Source organism: Dicentrarchus labrax, unplaced genomic scaffold (genome assembly GCF_905237075.1).
Source record: "Dicentrarchus labrax unplaced genomic scaffold, dlabrax2021, whole genome shotgun sequence".
Classification (NCBI taxonomy): domain Eukaryota; kingdom Metazoa; phylum Chordata; class Actinopteri; family Moronidae; genus Dicentrarchus; species Dicentrarchus labrax.
Window position 1 is genome coordinate 6,851,861 of NW_026136723.1, and position 22,271 is coordinate 6,874,131.

The 22,271-nt window shown below is 42.8% G+C and overlaps 1 protein-coding gene across 10 annotated transcripts in view; it reads left to right on the forward strand.

The window, feature by feature from the left end:
* Nucleotides 1-559: 559 nt before the first annotated feature.
* Nucleotides 560-22,271, forward strand: part of ptprua (protein tyrosine phosphatase receptor type Ua) — a 194,093-nt gene continuing 172,381 nt past the window's right edge. For 3 of the 10 annotated variants that reach the window (XM_051390544.1, XM_051390546.1, XM_051390548.1), the window contains exon 1: nucleotides 1,096-1,470. In XM_051390544.1, the coding sequence (XP_051246504.1) occupies nucleotides 1,401-1,470 (70 nt within the window). In that variant the 5' untranslated portion in view covers nucleotides 1,096-1,400. Of the gene's footprint in view, nucleotides 1,471-22,271 lie in introns of all 10 variants that reach the window. The other 7 variants (XM_051390541.1, XM_051390543.1, XM_051390545.1 and 4 more) reach the window with 5 other exon arrangements.

Sequence of the window (22,271 nt, forward strand, 5' to 3'; positions counted from 1 at the left end):
TAACTCGCCAGTTAATTATTGGTGGCTTTTCACGTAGGGCTGCATGATATCGTCAATACATCATGTTGCGATTATTTTGACAGATATTGCGATTATGTTGGAATGATCCTTTTTTACAAATCTAATTTTCACTGTACCAAACAAATTTCTCAAATCTGGAAGACAAGATTTGTAGATCAGGGCACCTCTGCAGTGCTTCAGTACTTTATAGTAGCATTATAATGCTGTTTTATCTCACATTTGACCTTAATTTGCATATTGTGATTCATTGTGGTAATTGTGACCCTGCTGCTGTGATTCTCTTTTGTTTTTGGGTCATTTTCAGTGTTTTTAGCATGACAGGATCCATTTTGTTTACTTTCCATGCTTTTGTGTGTGTGTGTGTGTGTGTGTGTGTGTGTGTGTGTGTGTGTGTGTGTGTGTGTGTGTGACACTTGAAAAATCAACATAAAAATAGACAATAAGCTGAAATCAAACGTTTTATTTCTGAATATAATTAGAACATTAAACAAGATGGTACCTGCTAAATAAACATTAACTAAGGAAACCCCATGAGCAGGGTCAGAGGTCAGGGGTCTCTGCTGGAGCTGGGAAAAGGGAACCAGCAGCAAACTCTGCTACAGGCGTTTCATCTGTGGCATGAACCCAAGCTGTGCAGGTAAAGCTCAGTCTCTTTTATCACATTGCCACCCTGCTGTTCCAAACCAGTGAGATAAACACTGAAAACAGTCAGAGAGCAGATTCCCCCTCCTTCACATTAGTGAAAAATAAACTGCCATCAAGCATGGGCGCGGATTTGGTAGCCTTTGGCGAGGTGTTACTCCTTCAGCTCCCCGGCACCAGTGAGTCAGAATTTAATCTGGAGGTTTTAGCATAATAATGGAGAGCAACAGCCAAGCAGAAATGAGTCCCGTTAGGAAGCCAGAAATGCACTTAAAGGGAACACTGAGGAAAAATGTCCCCCTCTAATGTGACAGTGTGGTGACCTACTGTATGCCTAATAATCCATTTTGCCTCTAGAAACTGCAGAGAAATACCATATGCAAGTGGTTTGTGAGAGTGGCGAGATCCCCCTCCTGGCCACATGGAGGCGCCGCAGACCCGCATTCCTGCGTCCCACTTGCTCGCTTGACAGTGCAAAAAAAAGTAGCGGAGCCGTTACAGGAAAAAAGGGGGGCTCTGTTTTTTGAACGCTTTAGCTCGAGATCAGATGCTCCCTGTGCGGGCTGTGGAGGGAGCAGGCAGGCAGCGCTTCTGCAGGGGGGATTCAGCGATGAATGGAGCAGAGCGCACAACTTCTCTCCAGACCTGCCGCCGCCGCCGCTGCCTCCGCTGCCGGACTTCTCTTTAGGATTTCCTTCTTCTGACACAACGAGCTGGACTTTACTTCTTCTGCCAACATGTATTCAGCAGCATTGCTACTGATGCTGGCCGTCAGGATCTACGCAGACAGCATGGAAGGACCAACAGGTAATTACATAAAAAAAAAAAAGGAAAAAGAGAAAAGAAAGACGGGATAAGAAATGTTTGTGTTTGGGCAGACGCACAGCGCGCACCTGTGAGTCTGCCCAGCAGGAGAGTCTCTGGTTTAAAGTTGACTCTCAGGGTTTAAAGTCACTAGTTACCCACAGTCTAAACACATATGTTGAATTAAAGATTTTTTTTCAAAAGTTTTTTCAAAAGTTGTCTCAGAGTGTGTGTCCATCCCTTAGAAGCAGACTCTGCTGCATTCAGTGGCGTGAACTTTCTGCTTTGTGCGTGCAGTGAAACGTCAATATCCCGGGGGGAGCATAAAAAATGGATTCAGAATATAATCATAGCATCATTTCATTACACGCCTCACTGCTATTGGTGATTAGCAGCTTTCCTAAGGACCTTCCCTCTGGATGAGATCTGCAAAGTTACAAGTAATATGCTTAAAAATGAACGTGGATTGGTCATTTGCGCTCTCTCTCCCTCCACTCTCTCTGTATGTCTCTCTATCTCTGTCCAGCGCATTCAGCAGCATGACGTTTACTGTCAGGTTTTCATTGTCCAGGCTTCAGTACGTGCCAACGCCAGCTTCTTCTCCAATGTGTCATATAATTGTAAATTACATCCTAGTGGTTGACTCATCCCTCACTGGAGGTTTTTTTCTTGTCTTTTTTTTTTTTTTGAAATCATTGCTGATGTATATGAAATGGGCAGCTAACTTGCCTGCATGTTAATAGTATTGATGTTGCATAATGATGGTGCTGATGCAGGGGATGGTTCAGTTTGTGGCAAAATCAGCCATCAGAGGCATTCGGGAGGAAGATTTGGAGAGAACAAATCGAGAGGAGTGTGTTTTCCTGCTGCTACAAAGCAATACAGTGGGGATGAATTAGTCATGTCAGTGTTTTGCCCCAAATAAAACCACTGGCAGCTGATCCAGATATTCTCTCTGTGTCACAGTCAAACCGATAGAAGCAGAAGTAGACGGTTTTAAAGTGGTCTCGGAGAGGAAAACTGAGATTTTAAGCCATAATACCTGAAATCCACAGAGCTGAGACAGGAGTTCAAATCCGTCTCACTTTGCCTGAGGCGAATTTAACATTTGAATGGCTGAAGCAGTTTTTTTTTTAAGATTTCTGATACCTCTGAACTTTGTCTTTTGAAGAATGTTGTGGAATACGGTAGGAAAAAAAAAGCCTCTGGTCACAGTCTGTCTCAAGTAAAAGTGCCAGTTGGTTTGTCTGAAGAATGCTTTGCAACTGGTGTGAGTGCTGGAGCTATGATATAAATACACTGGTGCACGGCTATCAGTTACACAGCCACCAAAACCAGTTGCTGAACAGACGTGCACTGAGCCACTCCCTGCTCTCTGACGTTTAAAAAAAGAAAATTATTCAAAACTGACTAATTTCCTTTCCATTTAGTAATCCAATAGTAGATTGATCATTGCAGCTCTAACTAGTTGTAAAAGTTTCAACATCACCCAGATGGAGAATTAAGTGCAACAATAGTCCCAGCCCGACGCAAACTGGGGACGCTGTTTATGGTCAGCCCCCTAACTGAAAGGCCTGCAGTGCACCTCAAAATGCTGCTTTTCTAAAGGCTTGATGCATGTGGGTGCCTGGAAATAGGACCCTGATGGATGTCATCCCTTGTTAAAGCTGCAGTAGATAATTTTTATAAAAATTGTTTTTGGGATATTTGCTGAAACCATCACCATATCCTTTAGTACAAGAGACAGATCATCTGTGAAACAATCAGGTACCTCTGGCCTCCTCCTAGTGCTCCTAATGGTATTTGCAAGAATCCACCGGGCCTGAACAAAAACAACCAATCAGAGTCAAGAGAGATACAAAGGCGCTTTGTGTTTGTTGCCCTGAAATGAGACTCACCAATCAACTATCTTTCTTGGCTCTGATTGGTTGTTTTCATTCTTGCGAATGCCATTAGGGGCACTAGGAGGAGCCAGAGGAACCTGGTTTATTCACAGATTATTAGAACACAGTAAACATTTCAGCAAATATGACAAGAAGTACTACTGTAGACACTGACACACTGCCAGTCTGTGGGTTTATATATAAAACAATGGTTATAGTTTTTTTGATGTGCGTCACAGCTCTAGGTATAAAGTTTGTTGACGTAGATGCAGTGCGACCCTAACCTTGTATGTCCGTTGTGTTGACGCAGATGCCCCTGTATCACAATGGAGTGCCTGTGTGTGGCTGCCTCAGCTCCATACTTTCATCTACACAATGTGTGATTGTTGAGGTGAGGGGAAACCTGCCGTGTTGTTTAAGTGCCCCAGGCCCCTGTTAGCGGGGGCTTAGAGGAGTCAGAGCAAAAAGGTAATTTAACCCAAGAATGAAATCACGTGAGTGAACCCCCAACGCTGCAGGTCGAAGGAGGTTAGCTTGAAAAGACCACACTAAAATGGGCGCTGACATGAGAAGGTGGGCTTTCATAGGCTGCTGGGAGGATGTAGAGGGGGTCCTTGGTGTGTAGCGGTGTGGATCCGGCTCAGTGTTAATCCAACAGAAAATAGCCCAACACACACAACACTCCCGGGGCAAATGTGGAGGCTGTAAGTGGAGAAAATGGAGCGTATGCTCACACAAAAGGCTATGATGAAATGTGGTTGTTCTGGAGGAAATAACACAAGATTCTTTAATAGAACAATGGTGAATTGCATAATGGATACACGTTCAAGAAAATGAGTACACTCTGTAATTATAGTTCATGATAATGAGATGGTAAAGGAACAAGGGTTGTCCTGACACTCATTTTATAAAGGAAGAAAAATCACTGAAATCTATCAATATAACCCAGTCCACATCATTTACCAGACAGTTACAAGCCCTACGAGCTGTGGGACTACATTTCAGAAGCAACCTAGATTTAATTGTCTTTTTAGCAGAAGAAAAATGGATGCAATTAGGCTTGAAATGGATAAAAATGACCAATTTGAAATGTACAGCCCACGTCTCCCTCCTCACCTTTCTGATGCAGCATTACATGGATTGCATATTACAGTCTTCACAAGCCTGTTTTTCTTCAGTTTAAATGGATGGGCCAAGCATCAAATGTGTGGACATTTTCAGTCAGCCAAAGGAGCCTGACAGACGCAGCCAGTGAGAGCAAAGCTGAGGTGGAAGTCAGTAAGGCCTTTCCTCCTCTATCTTCCCCCACTTTGATGCCTTTTGAGAAATTTTAATTGAGCTGCTGTAAGTCGCCTGTTCGTCTCGGAAAGTTTTACTGGCAGTGCGGCTGGAGCATAAAGGTGTTCAACAGAATTAAAAATGTTTACTTTTAATCATCACAGCTGAAGACTTCATGAGATTTTAGAAGTTCTGAGACCTGTGTGAATAGCTGATAGACTAGGCAAACTTCAGTGGCTTTATACACAACTGCAGCGGGATCATTTCTATGTATCTAAAAATGATTTCCTCTTATCACCAAGGGAGGAGTCAGGGCTGCTGTTGTGCAACTCAAGTCAATTTTCTCCAAGAGTTAAGTTGGTGAAAAGCAATGTCGCCTCCAACAGACCTTATTGTGCTGAATTCCATCTCCGTCTATCTTTCAATTTCGTGTATCTCCAGAAGTCGTCACTTGTCAACAGTATTGGGCAATAGCGCATTGTGTTTTACAGTAGTGGTTGTGCCGCATTTATGGCATTCGTTCTTTCTTTTTAAACATAGCTTTCATAGCTTGACTTCGTTCATTTAAAAAGAGCTTTGTCTGTATTTGGTTTCACTTGTTAACAAAGCGCTCCGAATAAGTATCCGCAAAATAAGCTAATTTAGGCTTTTTAAATGATGTAAGGCATCATACAAGACAAGGTTAGCAAAAGGGCTAACCATGCGTGATGTCGGAATAAAGGGAGGATTTTTTTTTTTGTTCTCCCCATTCTACCAACATTGCTTGAATGTAGCTTTAGCTTCTACCATAAGAGCAGAAAGACACAAATACTTGGTCGTTTTTTTCTTAGCTGGCTCGCTAACATTAGCCATGGTTAAAGCCACATTCAGAGTTAGCTGTCACTGTTCAGAGTTGCAGGGTGTGTGAACCTTCATCTCCACCGTGAGCTGTTCAACCACCAGTGGAGCTACCAAGTTAACCAGGCTAGCTGATGGTTGGTAAATGTCCAAACTCTGGGCAGGCTGCCGTTTCCTCTTCATAATGTCTGTCGTTTTCTGTTTTCTGTGACATGGAGGCTTTGTGATGGCGAGACAGAGCTCTTAGACTGAGCTGGACTGAGAGTGACTGGTGTTCATCTTTGTTTCATTTTATTTTCTCAGCTAATTTATTCAAGTAATTGTTCAGCAGGGCCGGTGTTGGAAACCAGACGCTGGTCATTCATGGTGGTCACAATCAGACCATCCCCAACCATCATCGCCTTGTGCAATATGTTTGTGACGTTAATCTAGCAGTGCTGCTGCTGTCACCACCACGCGTTGGTAATGGAACTGACAGTGCTGCCAGACTGCTTTGGCCTGGACCCACGAGGCGTCTTTGTGGGGAGAACCAGGACCGGTTTCGCCTCTCCAGGTGTTAGAAATGTGTTGTTTTTTCCCCATCAACAACAAATCATTACTGAGCAGATGGAGTTGTGCCAGCAGGCGCCGCACTGCCTGTCAAGCCTATCGCTAAACGTGTTTAGACAATAAAGTTAATTTGCTCACTTTTCGGCATCCTCTCGTGTTGGTGAATGCCTATGTTGGTGTTCAATTTAGATTACTTTAAAAGAAGCTGCTGGGTTTGTGATTGCTGTTGCTCACTTCCCTCGGTGACTCATTTCATTGCTTACACAGCGCTCAGTTTTTTTTTCTCCAACAAGCTATATAATGATCTGCTGGATGGAGCGCTTCATGAAATCAGTGAAATAGTTGAGGGATATAAATTCACATAGCATGAATGCATCAGCTGCTTGAGAATCAGCTGCAAGTGGAGTTTGGATGTTGGAGTCTGTTGCAGGTATGCAGAGTGCTGCTAATTGTATGATTATAGAGTCTCAGAGGACTGTCCTGCTGCCAGGGCAACAAAAGCCAGCGAATTTAAAGCATCCAGACTTTTCAACCACAGATGACACTCAGACATCAGTTTGCTTTTTAGCGAATTTTATAAAATCTCCAAATGCCTGAGATCCCTCTCTGCACTTCTCTAATCCGTCTCTTCTTCAATGTAAGAGCTCACCGTCTGCAATAGATCATGTCTCAAATTGTCCGTGGAGCATTGAGGGCATGAGGTTGATGCTTTGAAAGCAGTCGCGCATAGGCAGCTTACTCGATTGCGGTGAAGTAATTGCACTAACAACAATATCTGTCTCTGAAAACTTGACTACATTTCATGTAGGGAAAGTGTCTCTTAATTCCTCTAAGAGCCTCAAGAAAGGAAGTATCATCAAGCCAGGCAGGAACACTTATCCTGTCAAATCCGAAGGAATGAACCTCGAACAGTTTCACCTTAAAACACTCTAACACCTTTGGGTAACGGTTGGTGGTGATGTGCCTCTCATTCCTGGGCCTTTTTTGTTGTTTTGTTGTGTATATTGACACTGAGAACACTTGAGCTGTGTCACAGTCATTGAAAGCAGGTTTTCAGTATGTAGAGAATTCACACTACAAAAGTAACACAATTAAGTCTAGTCCAAAAAAAGGCAGTATGCATACTAAATCTGCTTGATTTCTGAGTGTGTCTTTGATGGACACTATTGTCCCACAATGCTCAAAGCTGTAAAACATTCAAACAAGTGATAGGCCATGGTGAGACAAGGGCAAAGAAGACTTTAGAAAGAACAAGAAACAATCTTGTGAATTCATTTCAGTTAATTGAGTTCCATTCACAAGTCATTTTGGCATTGTATCTATGTGGAATAGGATATGAATTTGAAACATTTGTCATCTTAATCTCAAAAGAGAAGAAATGACAGACACATTGAAACTAAATGAATACCCTAACAAGGTGAAAAATAATAATAAAATGAATTGAGTTCTGATGATACGGTATGAGCCTTATTCCAAGTATACGTATACAGTTATTGTTCTCTGTTGTTCATTATTATCAATTTTAGCAAATAGTTAAAAATTCAGTCAGGTGACCTCGTCAGAGTGCTTGTTTTGTGTGACCAGTGTTCATTGTATTATTACAAAAAAGAAACAAAAAACAGAAAAATGCCCTCACAATTGAGTAGTGCTGCCCCCGAAAAGTTAAGGATTCGAGTCATCAGTCGAGAAGATCCCGAGTCGGTTTTCTCTTTTACTTTCTCTGTTTCGAAATCTGATGTTCTCACATCACAGGTGACGAAAAAAAGCCATGAAAATGTGAAGAAGGCTAAAAGTCATGAGACTCATGTAGCTGCATTTCCACCACAGGAACTGCTGATACAGGAGTTACTGTGGCACTGAACTGAAACAAATGAACAAATCAACAATTGGGACACAGCTCGGGTCTACAAGCTTATGTCCTTCTCTGGGCTGGCTGGGTATTGAACCCTCAGGCCGAAATGTCAGTATTTTTGGGGGGAGGTGCTTATTTGCTTGCCAGCAAAGGGCCACAGGTAGGAATTAAACCAAGGCTGTTGCAGTAAAGTCTTAGCCTTATAACGTGGGGCGTGCACTCTACCAGGTGACCTACCAGGGCCCTGTCCTTTTTTAAGGCAAAGTTATTGTACTTGCGTTTGTACAGCATATGAGAACTTTTGCTTCTTTTGTGAAATAAAAAAAAAAAAAGCAAGGTATCTAAAAGTATCAGTTTTGAAAGTCAGGTATCGTATCAGCACTATTATCAAAAGGTTTCAAATGGCACCCTACCAGCCCTACTTAGAGGAAGTAGACAAAGTAGGCTGAGGGAAAGTGGGTATACCAGAAAAGTAAATTAGAGCACTTATTCAAAATATAAGTCCTGGCATGCACTCAACATCACAGATTGATGATATCCAACAGTGTGGAGTGTTTGAGGTTTTTTTCCCTTCAAGGCTAACTGACACTGTGGTATTAAAATCATGGCTCTCAGCACACAGACATGGCTAACGTGTTGGTAATGGCCGGTGAGATTGATGATGTAGAATCCTATTGGTTGCTGCTATGACTGTGTGCTTGTATTAAGGATGAGGTGGACACAGATATGAGATATGCAGGAGCATGACTGTTCTGCGGTGATGACTGCCTGTCCATTTAGTCCAGCCCTGCGCTCCGTCAGATTCGGCTGCTGCTGCCATTACCTCCCAGATTTGTCACTGCCTCTGACAGCCAGCCATGAATAATCTTTATGAATATTCCTCTGTCGCTTGTGCCGCCTCGCCGACGGTGTGTTTACACTCTGCGGCTGAACCAATTGTCCAAGCTATTCCCCGGCCATGAAACCTGTGGTTCGACCTGTCACGTTGGATGACAGGTTGATGCGACGGGAAACTGTCGCTCGGTTATCGCTGCAGCGTGAGATGACCGGGCAGCAGATTCAGCAGTCGGGGTCAGAGTTCATCTACAGGATGATTTTGTGGCAGTGCTGTCAGTAAGTGTTGCTTTAGATTGAGATGACATCTGGGGCCAAATTGCAGGAATGGCATTCCTCTCGCTTCCTTGCTCTCCATAGCTTCTGGGATAAAATAACTGCATGATGCCAAAAGCTATTTCTTTTCAGCTCTGCTACCTCCTCCTCTACTCCTTATCTCCCAGACTTTTCCCCCTTGGGCTCACATGTTTAGTCCCCCGTGTCATTAATGTAGAAGACCACTAGTGCTGATAAACTCAAGCTAGATTAACTGCCAAACTACAAACTTACTCCTCCTTACCCTCCATTTTCGTGAGATAAAAAAAAAAAAAAGAAAGAAGGAAAAAATCAGTGATATGGAGCAAGACCCGGGGTGTGTAGGTCCCAGGGTAGCTGTAGATATTACACTTTAAAAAGTAGGCGTTTAAACTTATCAAACCTGTGGGCCTCCGAGTGTCCCTGTGGCGCACAAGAGATATTAAAAGTTGAGGGGAAACTTGTAAGAAAAAAAAGTAAAATTATTAAATAAATACTATGACGTGTCCCTCAGTGGAGCGAACAAGGGCACTGCGGCAGTGCCTGTTCACCCCCGTCAAGGTTAGCAGTGACCCTCCTGTGCACAGCAGGGGAGGTTATGCAGCATGAGCAGCAACACCTGTGTGTCTCCGATCACTGCGGGACATCTTCATCACCGCCTTCTTCACTTCCTCCTCCTGTAAGTAAATTTGGATCAATGCCACTTTTTGTGACTCAATGTTGCCCTTTCTTCCGGAGCATCTTACTTTGTAACAGCATATATGAGGCATTAGAGCTCCAGAGTGCAGGCTGAGGAAGGGGCGGAGTGATGAGTAATACTGTACCCCATCCATCTGCAACTACTCCAGAGGTGCTTTTGAGCACATAACGCCTAACCTTTCCTGTGCAGCTGCTCCGTGGTTGGCTAGTTCACATGGCATGCTGTTCGACCACATCGGAAGGCAGAAGTGTTTCTAGATGATCGGAACCACTATCCTGTTCAAAAACACTGCTGTCAATCCAACCTTTTCTCTTCCGATACTAATTTCGGTACATCAACTCTATACCGAATACCAGTGTCCCATTCCCCAAATTTTCCCTGTATAACCTCCCCTGTTCAGCTTGAACTCATTTGCATCATATTAATATTAGGTAACATGATGTTGGAAAGGTCAGTGAAGGGGGTTTAACAACCTGCTCAAACACATCATGCTTACACCTTTACACAAAGCAGTTCCTACTGTAATTGGAAACAACTGTGTCAAATTTGCCGCAGGATGTGTGAAAGAAGCTGACTTTTCCTGGATAAATACAGTAGCTTTGAAAGTGAATTTAATAAATACTTCCAGCACAGGCTTCCTGCTGGGAATCAAACCTTTAACCCTGGCAGTGTTGATGCCTTGCTTTCCCGTCTTGGCCCTCTCGGCTCTCAACCCATCTGTCCATTCTCTGCTTCTTTTCGAAATCACTTGGCATGCATATTTTTTGTTAGTTCCGTCTCTTTCTTCTTTCTACCTTCCCTCTTGACTCCTACGTGGAGGGGCCACCTTGGCAGTGATTCAGACGATGGCAGTACTTTGGCAGTTCTAAGATGCAGTAGCACCTGGGCCAGCATCTGCTGTGTTTGCCTTCCAAAACGCCGTCTGCATCAGTAGCGAGTACGGAGGTTGCGGCCCCTGTGGCCTCTGAACTCAGACAGATAAACGTAAAGGATTACATTCATGAGCAAGGAGCTGAGGGATCAGGCCCGGCAGGGGAATGAGAGAGCTCAGCATCTTTGCATTCACAGAGGAGGGCGTTAGCCTAGCCAAGAATGATTGGAGGCATATACCTCTAAAATCCTCATTCTGTTTTATGAGATGTATTGCAGCCGGTGCCTGGAGCATGATGTTGTGGTTTCTATAAGCTTGCCGTTACATTGAATCATTGATTCAATAAGCAAAGATCCTCTAGTGCAGGTGCAGCATTTCAGGTGGAGGCAGAGAAAAAGAGCTAGAGTGAAGTGAAGAAAGTGGGAGAGAAGAGGAGTGTGTGGAGTACAGGAGGGGGGTAGGGGGATTATTGATTACATCGTCGGAAGCTGTTGGGGAACAGCATGGAAATCAGCTGGTGGTCGGCTTTCTGTCTGTGCTGCAACTCTGAGCGCCACCTTTCATCTCCTCTCCGCCGTCTGATCTGGCAGGCCGGCCCCGACGTGAAAGTGACTCAAGGGAGGCGTCTCCAGATCGGCGGCCGAACACGTGTGTCCCTGTGCCCTCTCTGGCCTACACCCCTAATCCCAGCATCAATAGAGTCTGAGCAGATGGGACTCTGTGGCCGGGGTCACCGAGCCCATACACAATAATTATAGGGCAAGAGAGGATGATGAGTCTGGATCAGACACTGGAGGGATGATGCAGGAATGACCTGAGCAGACATTGAAAACAGATCTACTTTGTTTGCCCTTGCATAAGGCAGCAGTTGACATATGTTGTTTGTGAGTTGGTTTAAACGCAGCCTCCTGTATATTGACCTAGAAAAGTGATGCGAGCAGCAGAAACATTGCCATCAAAAGGTTTCACGGGTTGATTTTTTTCTCCATCCTGTGTTTCATGTAGAAGCTCCTTGCTGTTGTTAATGTATTAATATAACTAAAGAATATTCTCTGCCATAGAAGGAACACTGGCTCTGGACTGTAAGTTACTCATGGAATTAACTTGATGTGGGTTTTTGAAGATGGCACCCATAGTTTAGGATAGGAGTTGCTACTGTGTGTTCAACATTTAGGCTAAATTCATGCCAAAATAATACAATTATTTAAAATTGTATTTAAATAATTCCAAAAATAGTTGAAGGCAACTTGTTCCAGTGAGAATAAAATTGACAGTAGTTTGTGAGATATGGATCAACATTTTACGTGGGAAACTACAATGATTGGTCACATTTGCATTTGCAATTGCAACATTGCAACTTCCTTGATGGAGTGATTTGGCCAACGTGGATTAGATGCTAATATTATTCTAGCACTGATCATTTTTATGCTATGCTATTTATATTATTGACTTATATACCAAAACTGAACGTCTGGGTAGGTGAAATGGCAGACATGGGGAAATATCAGCAAACAGATGTATTTGTCTGTAGGCAGAAGCTCTCAACCTAACTCAACTCAACTGTATTTATATGAAAACCGATATTTAAAGACATGGAGACAAGTAACACTTGTAGAAGAAGACAAACAGGAGTAAACATAAAAATCATCAACAGCTTAAAGCCAGTCAGTAAAATGCATGGAGACGGAGATCGGAAGACACGAGTAGTCGTACTATGGCTGCTACTGCTGTTTGTATGGAGTATTCAGTGTGTGCTACAGTTGTCAAATGATGCAACTTACCTGCATGTGTTGCACTTGAAAGAGTACGCCACTGATTTAGGATTGCAAAACTCACTTCTCTAACTCCACAGCCCCAGATTTTTTCCATTTTCAAACTTGTAGTCTACAGCCCCCAACCGACGCTGACGTGAGGACGTTTACAGCTCCCTCTGGAGACACAAAAGGCTTTTATGCAACTTGTGAAGTAGTACCCACACCTGTAAACAGACTTGGTGGCACAGTGGCACCAGAAGGGAAGATTTTAAACGTCTATGGATTGATGCAATATTTTGCTTAAGTTATTCAACATAAGCTAAAGTTAGCCATTTGTCCAAGTTAGCCTGTAGCAGTAAAACCCCTGTATGTGTTGAATTGAGTAAGGGTGTGTTTTATTGGTTATAAATGTAATTTGTCGTCTATATTATGTACAATTTCTTCACAAAAAAGCTACATATAGTTTTGCCATAAGTTAACATAACTTCCGAGTTATACTTGCTGAGTTGGAGAAAGTTGTGAGCCATTCCAGGAACTGATGTCCTGGAGGTCTGTTAATGTATTGTAGTTATAGGGCTGTAAGGGTATGTAAAGCTATCTGTTGTCAGCATAACTGTAAAAAGAAATATTGTACTTAGGGATAATGTGGCCTAAAGGGACCATATAAATGTAGAAGAGACTAGAAGTATCACTGCAGGAAAAGGATGTGCTTCAGTCTTAAAGCAAGAGTTTAGTACAAATTCCTGACTCAAATGCCAGAGGAAGGTCATTTTTCACTTTTAGTTATGCAGATTTGCTACCTGACATCACAGTTCTTTGCCGCTTTCATTCATATCGTATGTCATGTACTTAACAACTAAGTAACTCGCTTAAGTGCAGGAAGGGGTTACGGTAGCCCTGATGTGGTTAGCAGAAGAGAGGAATGCATATGTAGAACAATGTATGACATGTTTGTCATTGTCACTCCTAAGGGACGGTTTGCACATAAATTGTTTCTGCCTGAATCTGTGCGGTGGGCGTCCACGCGAGTAGCGAGTCCCAGACATCTCTAATTATATGCACACAAAAGTAGGCTATGTATTGTTTTCATATCTCCACATTCACCCCCCTCCACTCCCATCCCCCTACCACTCGCCAACTCTGTCACCCACTTTCTGCCAGGCCGGAAGACCTGTTGTTAATTAAACCTGCCAATCATAGAGACGGGGGGGAATCGTGGATCGGAGCAGAGCGAGAGAAGTGATTTACGACAGCGCTTACTTTATGGTAATATATAGTCAGTCACATCTTCATTTTAGAGGCTGCAGCCAAGGACAGTAACAGTTGACTTAGACAGTGTTTGTGTGTGTATGTGTGCCTTGTCCTCAGTCTGTGTATGCATGAGTGCATTTAGGGAGGGTGGAGCAATTAACAAGGGGCGCAGATTAGGAATCCTGTCAAAAGTGACAGCTCTTCTTTATTCTGTCTTCAGAGAAAGGAAGAGAGGTTGAGTAACGAGCTCTGTGGCACAGTCCAACATGAGTATGAGCCTCCTTTCGCCCACGCGTCCTTGCCGCCTGGGCGACGTCTTTGACCCCATGTGTTGTCCATGTTTAATTAAGAATCCTCTGGGGAGGGATTACAGTACAAGGCAGGGTGAATCTGTAGAAGCAAAGAAGTGAGCTCATAAGTAGAATCACTAATAGAAGGTTTAGTGTGGCCGGTTGGCTGGGCACAGTGTGTGTGGGTTGGGGTTGGGGGTATTGAAAACAGCACCCACCATGTGAGTGAAGGCTAACAAGTTTGTCTTATCCAGGGACAGCCAGCGTGTTTTGGAGTGGTTTACTGTAAATCCTCAGCTAAGCGGCCTCCTGCCTAATTAAGTTGATTTGTTTGTGTTTAATTGGGCTGGATGCACGCTTGAATTGCTCACCTACTGGACTGCTTACTGCAGCACAGATGTAAGAATGCCCCGCAACGAAACTTACCTCGCAGCTATGTGAGAAAGTGCACACTGACACACAAAGTGACAGACACACAGGCTTATGTAAGGGGAAGAACAGAAAAGTGCACACTGTTTTGAGTGTTGAGCGTAAAATCTTTTTCCTCACAATTGTGTCACTGAAAGGTTGTTACGGTACGCTTGAGCTATATACCATCGCCATAACTGACCCATCGTCACTGTTGCTGCTACTACTGTTACTAATGTTGTATAAATGCTACTACAAATAATAATTCTATTAATTCTGCTGATGAGTGCCTTTGCTACTGCTGCTACTACTAAATATTCTACTACTACTAATACCAAGGCTGTGCCAAATGTCATTTTTTTCACATTCAAAGCTTCTGTTGAGGTTTTTTAATGAAGCTTCAAATTGTCTTTCGTCGTATTTTAGGCCATCATCACCTAAAAAAAAAACCTCAGTTTGAATAAAGGGATTCATCGGATTAAATGAGGTAGTCTTTAAATGAGTGAGCTTAATGAGTGTGATCTGTCGGTTGCTGTTTGTAAACACACAATTCAAAACTGGCCCCACGCAGAGAGAGAGCAACATTATTTCCTGATTGTTTCACAGCAGTTACATTCTAAAGAACAAACTCCGCACAACCCTGCGGAAAGGAGCCACACACCAGATCTTGTGTGAACGCATCCGAACCCTTGTTTCATCCAGCGATGTCCTCTCTCTGCTCTGCGTCTGCTCTGTCTTTATACAGACAGAGGGCAGAGGAGAGAGACGGAGACAGCGATGGAACCCGGTCGCTACCTTTTTATAGAGCCCCGACATGCGCAGCATTTGAATGTTGATTTCGTTTTTCAAATTTCACAGTTGTGACTGAGATTTTGAGCTTTTCAATACAGCCCTAACAAGTACTACTTCTACTTCCATAGCTGCTGATACCACAAAGTACTAATGGTACTAACTACATACACTGCTAACCCTACTAACACTGCTATTACTGATAGAGCGATGTGTCCACTACTGCTTGCTACTAATCTGACTACAGTACTAATGCTTCTACTACTACTGCCACTGCTTCAGTTACTTCAGTTTCTAGTACTGCTGCTGCTACTGTTGATACACCTGTTCAAACGCCAATGCTTCTACTGCTAATAATCTGCTAATAAAACTATTTCTACTACTATTACTAATACCTCTGCTGTGCCGCTCACAGCTGCTAAATGCAACAAACACCTGCTGCTCCATGTCATTTGACACCCGTAGCCCCCACTGTACAGTATACCGTATTCACACTATGGCTGAAACGATTACTTCAGCAACGTTCAGTTCAATTTATCAACAACTATTATGATAATCAATTATTTGTTAAGGTAATTTTTTAAGCAAAAATCCCAGAAATCTCTTGTTCCGGCCTAAAAGAAAATAGAAGTAGTCAAGGTGGATGGGCTGAGTCAACATATTTAATACATTTTCTAGCGCAGTCACATGTAAACATGTGAGGAAGTGAACACTGGCATCACCTGATGGGCAAACACATGTCATATGCTGCCGGTGTGGGTTACTCTGAATGCATCTATAAGTGCCTTTACTGCTACTGCTAGTAATGATACAGCTCCTACTATTTCTGACACACTCTCTTCTAAAGCTACTACCACAACTGCTGCTTTTATTGCTACTTCAGTTCCATAATCTGGCTATTTTGATAATTGATTAAGATAATTTTACATTCAAAAATGGCAGAGAGTACTCTTTTCAGCCTCTAAAATGTTCTGCTTTTCTCCCTTTTTTATCATATTTGAATATGTTCGGGTGTTGGGGCCCAAAACATTTAAAGACATCACCTTGGAAAACGGGGCTGTTTTTCACTATTTTCTGACATTTTATAGAATTAATTGACTATCTAGAAAATAATCTGCAGATTACTCAATAATAAAAATAATCATTAGTTGTAGCATTAGCTAAAAATAAAAGCTTTCCAAAGACAACCAAGTCTACAATTCATTAAAACCACTCAGCTTCATCATATCCCTCCTTGTATATTTCTGTCCATAGTTTGCAGACATACATTTGCATTCACAGTATGTGCTGCTGTGTTAGCCCCACTGTGGCTTGTTCAGCTTTGAACCTGGGATGTGACGCCCTGGCTCTTTGGAGCTGACGGGACCACTGGATACCTGACTCAGGACTGACCTCTAACTTTTGCTGGTGCAAAACAAGAGCCGGGGGCACGCAGGGATTTTGGTGGGGGGTTCGCCAGAGGGCACCAGGGCTGGTTGCTCTGACTAGGTGTCTGCTGGTGGGGCAGAGGCAAAAAAGAAAAAGGACTCAGCGAGCGTGTGAGTGTATGTGGGTGTGTGAGTTTTGACCTAGCCCGGGGCATGAATAAAAATGTCCAGTAATTGCCTTATTCTGTCACTGAGATCATTACCACAGGTGTTTTAGCCCTTGCGGCAGCAGGCGGGGATGTATGTCTGTAGAGCTTTGGCAGAAAAAAACAACCTTTTCCCCCAGATTTTTTAAAGACTTGGCATGAGGTTATAATGATCAGGTAGGTAGGGGCCCTTTCACTGTCACAAAATCTGACAGTTGGTCTAATGATGTTGACATTTCAAATATGCTTAGGAGAAAATGTTGTTTGGAGCAATCGCCCTCTCCCTTCATGTTATGAAAAACAAAATCACTGGCATGTGAAATTTGTGTGGTGGTGGTGGAGGAGGAGGAGGAGGAGGAGGAGGAGGAGGAGGAGGAGGGGAAGTGGTTGTAGCAGGAACTGGGAGGAGGGCACAAGTTTTTTTTCTAGTTGATTAGGCAGCTGAAATCATCCTTTGTGAAGGCAAGGGAGGGAGGGAAGCTAAACCTCCCAGAGGAAGGCCTTTTGGGTTCATTGCTGCTGGATTGATGCACGGGGTAGGGTGGGGGGGTTTGTTCTGGGCTCGCTTTCAGGGGTGTGGGCCCATTCAGAGGCAAGACTGGAGGCTCCTGGATTTATTCCGGCCCAGTGGGTAGCTGCAGCGGTGCCGGCAGGCTGCGCTGGAGGATTTAAACCCCTATCGCAACAGCAAAGCAGCATGCTACTCGCAGAGAAAACGAGAGCAGGGAAGCAAAACCGTATACTCTCATTATCAGAGTCTACAAGAGACTGAAGCGAAGGAATGGACAGAGAATGATTGCTGGAGAAAGAGAAGCAGAATGAGCTGTAGGAACAAAGAGTCACAGTGATGGAAAAAAGTAGAAGATGAAGGAAAAAATAGCAGAGCAGAAAGTTTGTAATGCCTCAGTAACAATACATCTGTTTTCAGCTGCAGACTGAAGGAAGATAGAAGAAGAGATGGAGATTAGGAGAGGAGGAAGATGAGAGGGCTACTTAGTAACTGTGAAGGATAAAGAGCCTGTTGTCCAGTGTTCGAACACAGCAGAGACTGTCTGCAGCTGCATGGGCCCGGTGGCGGAGGTCCATCTGTGGGACTATGTGTATCAAACACACATAGAGAGGACTGGCACTAAAGGGGGGCTTCTCATTAATGTGTGCTATGGCGTAAGGCTCGTGTAAGAGACCATTATGGCCTTGTAAGAGCCGCTCGTTTGTCAAGGTAGTGCAGGAATCGCATCTGTTTTTTTGTGGCGCTATACAAAGTCAAACCAGTCAACAGATACTTTAAAACTGGGACTATATAATTCCCTGTGTGGAAGATATCCATGCCGAGTATCTTTCCATGCAGAGAAGGAGAGAGAAAGAGAGCGCAATCTATTTATTCTCCTGGCCCTCTGCTGTCTCGGCCTTCTTTCAAGACTTCGAAACACCCAAGAGAGACGCTTCACTTTTGTAAACCAGGTGCGGGAGACAGGAAGTAGTTTGTGTGTACGATGTAACTGTGTCTGTCTATATATAAGAGTTCAGTTAAAGATGCCCCTTTAGACTTAGGGATGAGCTCAGCAAGTTTTCTGGGGCATCCTCCCTGAAGTGTTACCCTCCGAGTAGTACAGTGTACCAAGAGTCCGACTTAAACGTAGACCCGATGCGACTGTGGGGCAATTTCATATGGGAGCAGCTGAATGGGCCTGTCTGCTGGCCTGCTCCAGGGTTACCGATGATGAATGGACGAACTCAGGGACTGTGTCCTGGAGCGGAGAGTTTTCCACGACTGTACAGCGTGACCTTGGAGCGAACGTGAAGAAGATTCCCAACTCTAGTCTGATTGATGATCTGTGGACCTGATCTCTCACCTCCAGGCTCCGTGGTTGCGGAGCAGAGCAACACGTTGCGACTATTAGGCTGATGTATTGGTCAGCTGATATGGACCTTTTATTAAAAATATAAATATCAGACAGGTAGTGTTGTCCACCTATTATGGCATGGATGTCCTTAATTCTAATGCTGTACAAGTATTCATATATGTTATTATTGGTAATAGGTCCATCTTTCAGCATTTTCAAATAATTAAAGTTACTAATAAGTAAAGCACAACAATCTCAAACTACCTTATATGGCTGAGAACTTTTGAGTGGCAGCATAATTAATGTTGACAATTTGAGCTACAACCTGAATATGAGAAATCCAAATGGACAACTTTACACTTTTAACCCGTTTCAAAAGCTTCAAAATCTCCAAACACTGAATTGTCATGTCTTGAACGTGGCGTGACGTAATCAGATAATTTCTCTGGAGAACAGTCACCACCCTGTCGGCTCGTTGAACAACTAGAAAACACAAATGTTGTCTGCATTGCTATTTGCTAATAAAAAGGAGCAAAGAGAGATGACATGTTCAATACGACACTTGTTAGCATCTGGAAATTAATGAACATATTGGCCAACCAGGAACCAGAGCCAAAATGCAACTGGCCATTGAACCTAACCCCTAACCCTAATATCTAAAAGCTGCCATCAAATATTTTGTCAGATTTGTAATCTTGTTCAATTTTGTTAATATTTTCCATCAGGTAATTCCTGATTTAAATCACAATGTTGCCACTTCTATTCAGGTAATGGTTTTGTAAAAATATATCAGTTTTTCCCTAAGTAAGCTATAAAATGATTATTATCTATCATTATCTTATTGCTGATACATATATATAGCTTTCGGTATGTATGATATAAGTAACAAGACATTGTAGGTTTGATGTCATTTACAAACACTGTTGCATAGCTGGTCCACCAGAGAGGACTGACTACATGACTGTTACATGGTAAAATTTACACTAAGCATATATGTTGGTTATAGTTCTTTAAGAAAACTAATTGGGGTCCGTATCAAGTTTGCTTTCTCGGGTAAGAAAAAGATGATCATTGAAATTTTATACCCTCAGTATCCACCTCAAAAATCTGCTATCGGTCAGGCTATACTCATGATAGCTTTTGATACTTCGGTATCAGATACCTTTTCAACCTTACAAGAACACAAACAGTAGATTTGTAAAGAAAATGTTTGAATCAGTAGGTGCACACTCGCAGAGCCGCATTACATATCAGCAAGTAGCAGATTATTCTAAAAATATTGTACTGCACTTCAAATATCCAAATATCCATATCAGTCAAATCCTGTCTCCATTGTGTCTTTGGTGTCACTCAGTGTGTCCATTGGGATAAATGTAAACTGTCATCACTGACAGACTCTTCACAAACAAGAGTGGTGCGTCTAATGTAAGCAGGAGGCTGTAAATATATCACTCAGGTTTATGCTGCATTCATGTCAGATCGGATTTACCATAAATCCAGTACGATCTGCCAAGTGGGATGCTGGCAGGTCGGTGACAATGTTCCACGAATGCTTCTAAATTATAGGAACACAATCCCAATATCCCACTTTCTGCTATCACCTGAATTCAGCATAACTTTTTGGTCCACTTCACAGTTATTGCTCTACTTCTCTTGTCCAAAGCACTATTTTCTACCAATACATTTCCCACCTACGCTGTGTTTGTCATTTTCCAAGTCTCCAAACCTGACTCTGCAGATCACATTGGAATGGGCTTGATTGCTTCAGCCAATAACACAAGTAGATCTGATTGCAAAGACCCTTAGCCATGAATAAGAGTGATTATCCAGAGTTCGGAAAAATGCATTTATCGTAGAATGCCACATTATATAATCTATGGTTGCAATGTTTCACGTTATGTGGTGCTGATTGCCAAGATTCTGAATTCTTCTCGAAATGGATGATAATTACAGTCCTGCTCTGACAGATCAAAGCCTTCACTTTATTGAGTGGTGAGTGGAAAATTAGAAAATTGGCAGTGTTTTCTCCCTAACAGCAGCTTTTCTACACCCCAAAAAATACAGAAAAAATGCACCAGCAATCATTGATGCTTCATTAACAAAACGATGATCAGTGCTTCTATTAAAAGGAGAACGGAGGAAGAGGAGCTGCTGGCCAATAGTTGGCATATCATCCCTCTTGCAAATAAATTACCCACTTTCTCAATGACTCATATACAATAGACTCTAATTATAATCACTCTCAAGGGTTCGGAGGAATGTGTTATATCGCTAAGTAGGCTGCCCATGCTGCGAGAGATCCCAACACTCTGCAACACCGAACGCTGCCTGTTGCTTTTGAGGCACTGTGTGGGATTATTCTAGTCAATACTCTAAAGTAAAGACAGGTTTATGAGGGCGGTTATTGCTCCCCCTCTTCCCCTTCCCTCTGATGTTCTAGTAAATTCGTCTGAATATCTTTAGAGAAGCGTCTTCTCTGAGGAATGTGCTCCTCCACAGGGGACCGGGTGTATTTGTAGAAGCGATCTGTCTACTTGAAGAATGTGTCTCCTGAGTGTCTTAACTCTCATTTCTTCTCTTACAGCCAAAATGAAAGAAGACACACAGCGCTGTCTGCCCATTATCCTCAGGGCTTAGTCTCTCCTGTCTTCTTAGATGAGACTTAGGATTGCGCGCGTGTGTGGATGTGTGTACATGTCTGTATCTGTTTATCTGCATTCAGTGCATGTTTCTGCCACCATGATGACATTCACGCCTTGTGGATCTCTCATGGACGCCTTATTCCCTTCCCAAAAAAGATTCAGGCATAAAGTGGAAATTTGATCCACATTAAAAACTTAAACTACAAATATCACCATTTTGTCTTATTAAACCCCCCAAAAATATATCCCAGAGCTGTAAGATGCAAAAGAACTTTTTGTGAAGTCGAGCTGATTTTTCTTGATTCTACTACAGCGTTAAGCCTTTTTCTGTGCTCTTTCAAAATACTGACACTCCTTTTGTGAAAAACATGTTGAACAATGTATTGCACTGGTACATTATTCCAGTTAAGAAAGTATAGCACATCATTTATTTGTAGTGTAAGCATAAAATAGTAAAAGAAGAAAAAATGGTGTGAAAATGAAATCTGATTACAAGAAACACTAGCTGCACTTATACAGGAAGATCAGGTCTGTTTTTTCTGTTTTGGTTGAAAACCAGCGCTGTAAGGTTGTTAACAGTAAATTAAAACGCTTAAACAGACCTCACTGTTCACAGGGGGAGTAGTTATTTGCTGCAGGTGCAAGGCAATTAGAAATACCACAATCCACAAAATAATTTAGCTATAACACAATGACATTTTCCACTCATTTTACATTACTCTTTACATTCTATTGAAATATGTTTGATATGTTTGGAGAGAAGGGGGGTAAGTCAACCACAGTGACACAGGGAACCGGTAACCTTGCGAGGAAGCTAGACTCATAAATCACAAAACCAATGCGAGAATCCATCTTGTCAGGCTTCAGTCTATGTGATTGTGGCCAAACTACAGTGGTACTGGACCAATAGATACAGGTGCCAGGTGTGACACAGCGACAAGAAACAGTTCATTAAACTACAATGGCGGCTCCCATGTAGGTTAGTGTAGATGCTGCTTGCATTGCTATTTCTTCACTGAGAGAAGAGCAAAGAATGGCACCGAGGGCTTTTCTCAATCGAAGGCTTTTCACTCTTCTCCTGACCGACTTTAATAAGAGTTTGACTACGTCATGTAGTTTGTTGATCTGATTGGTTGTAGTACGGTTGTAGACAGA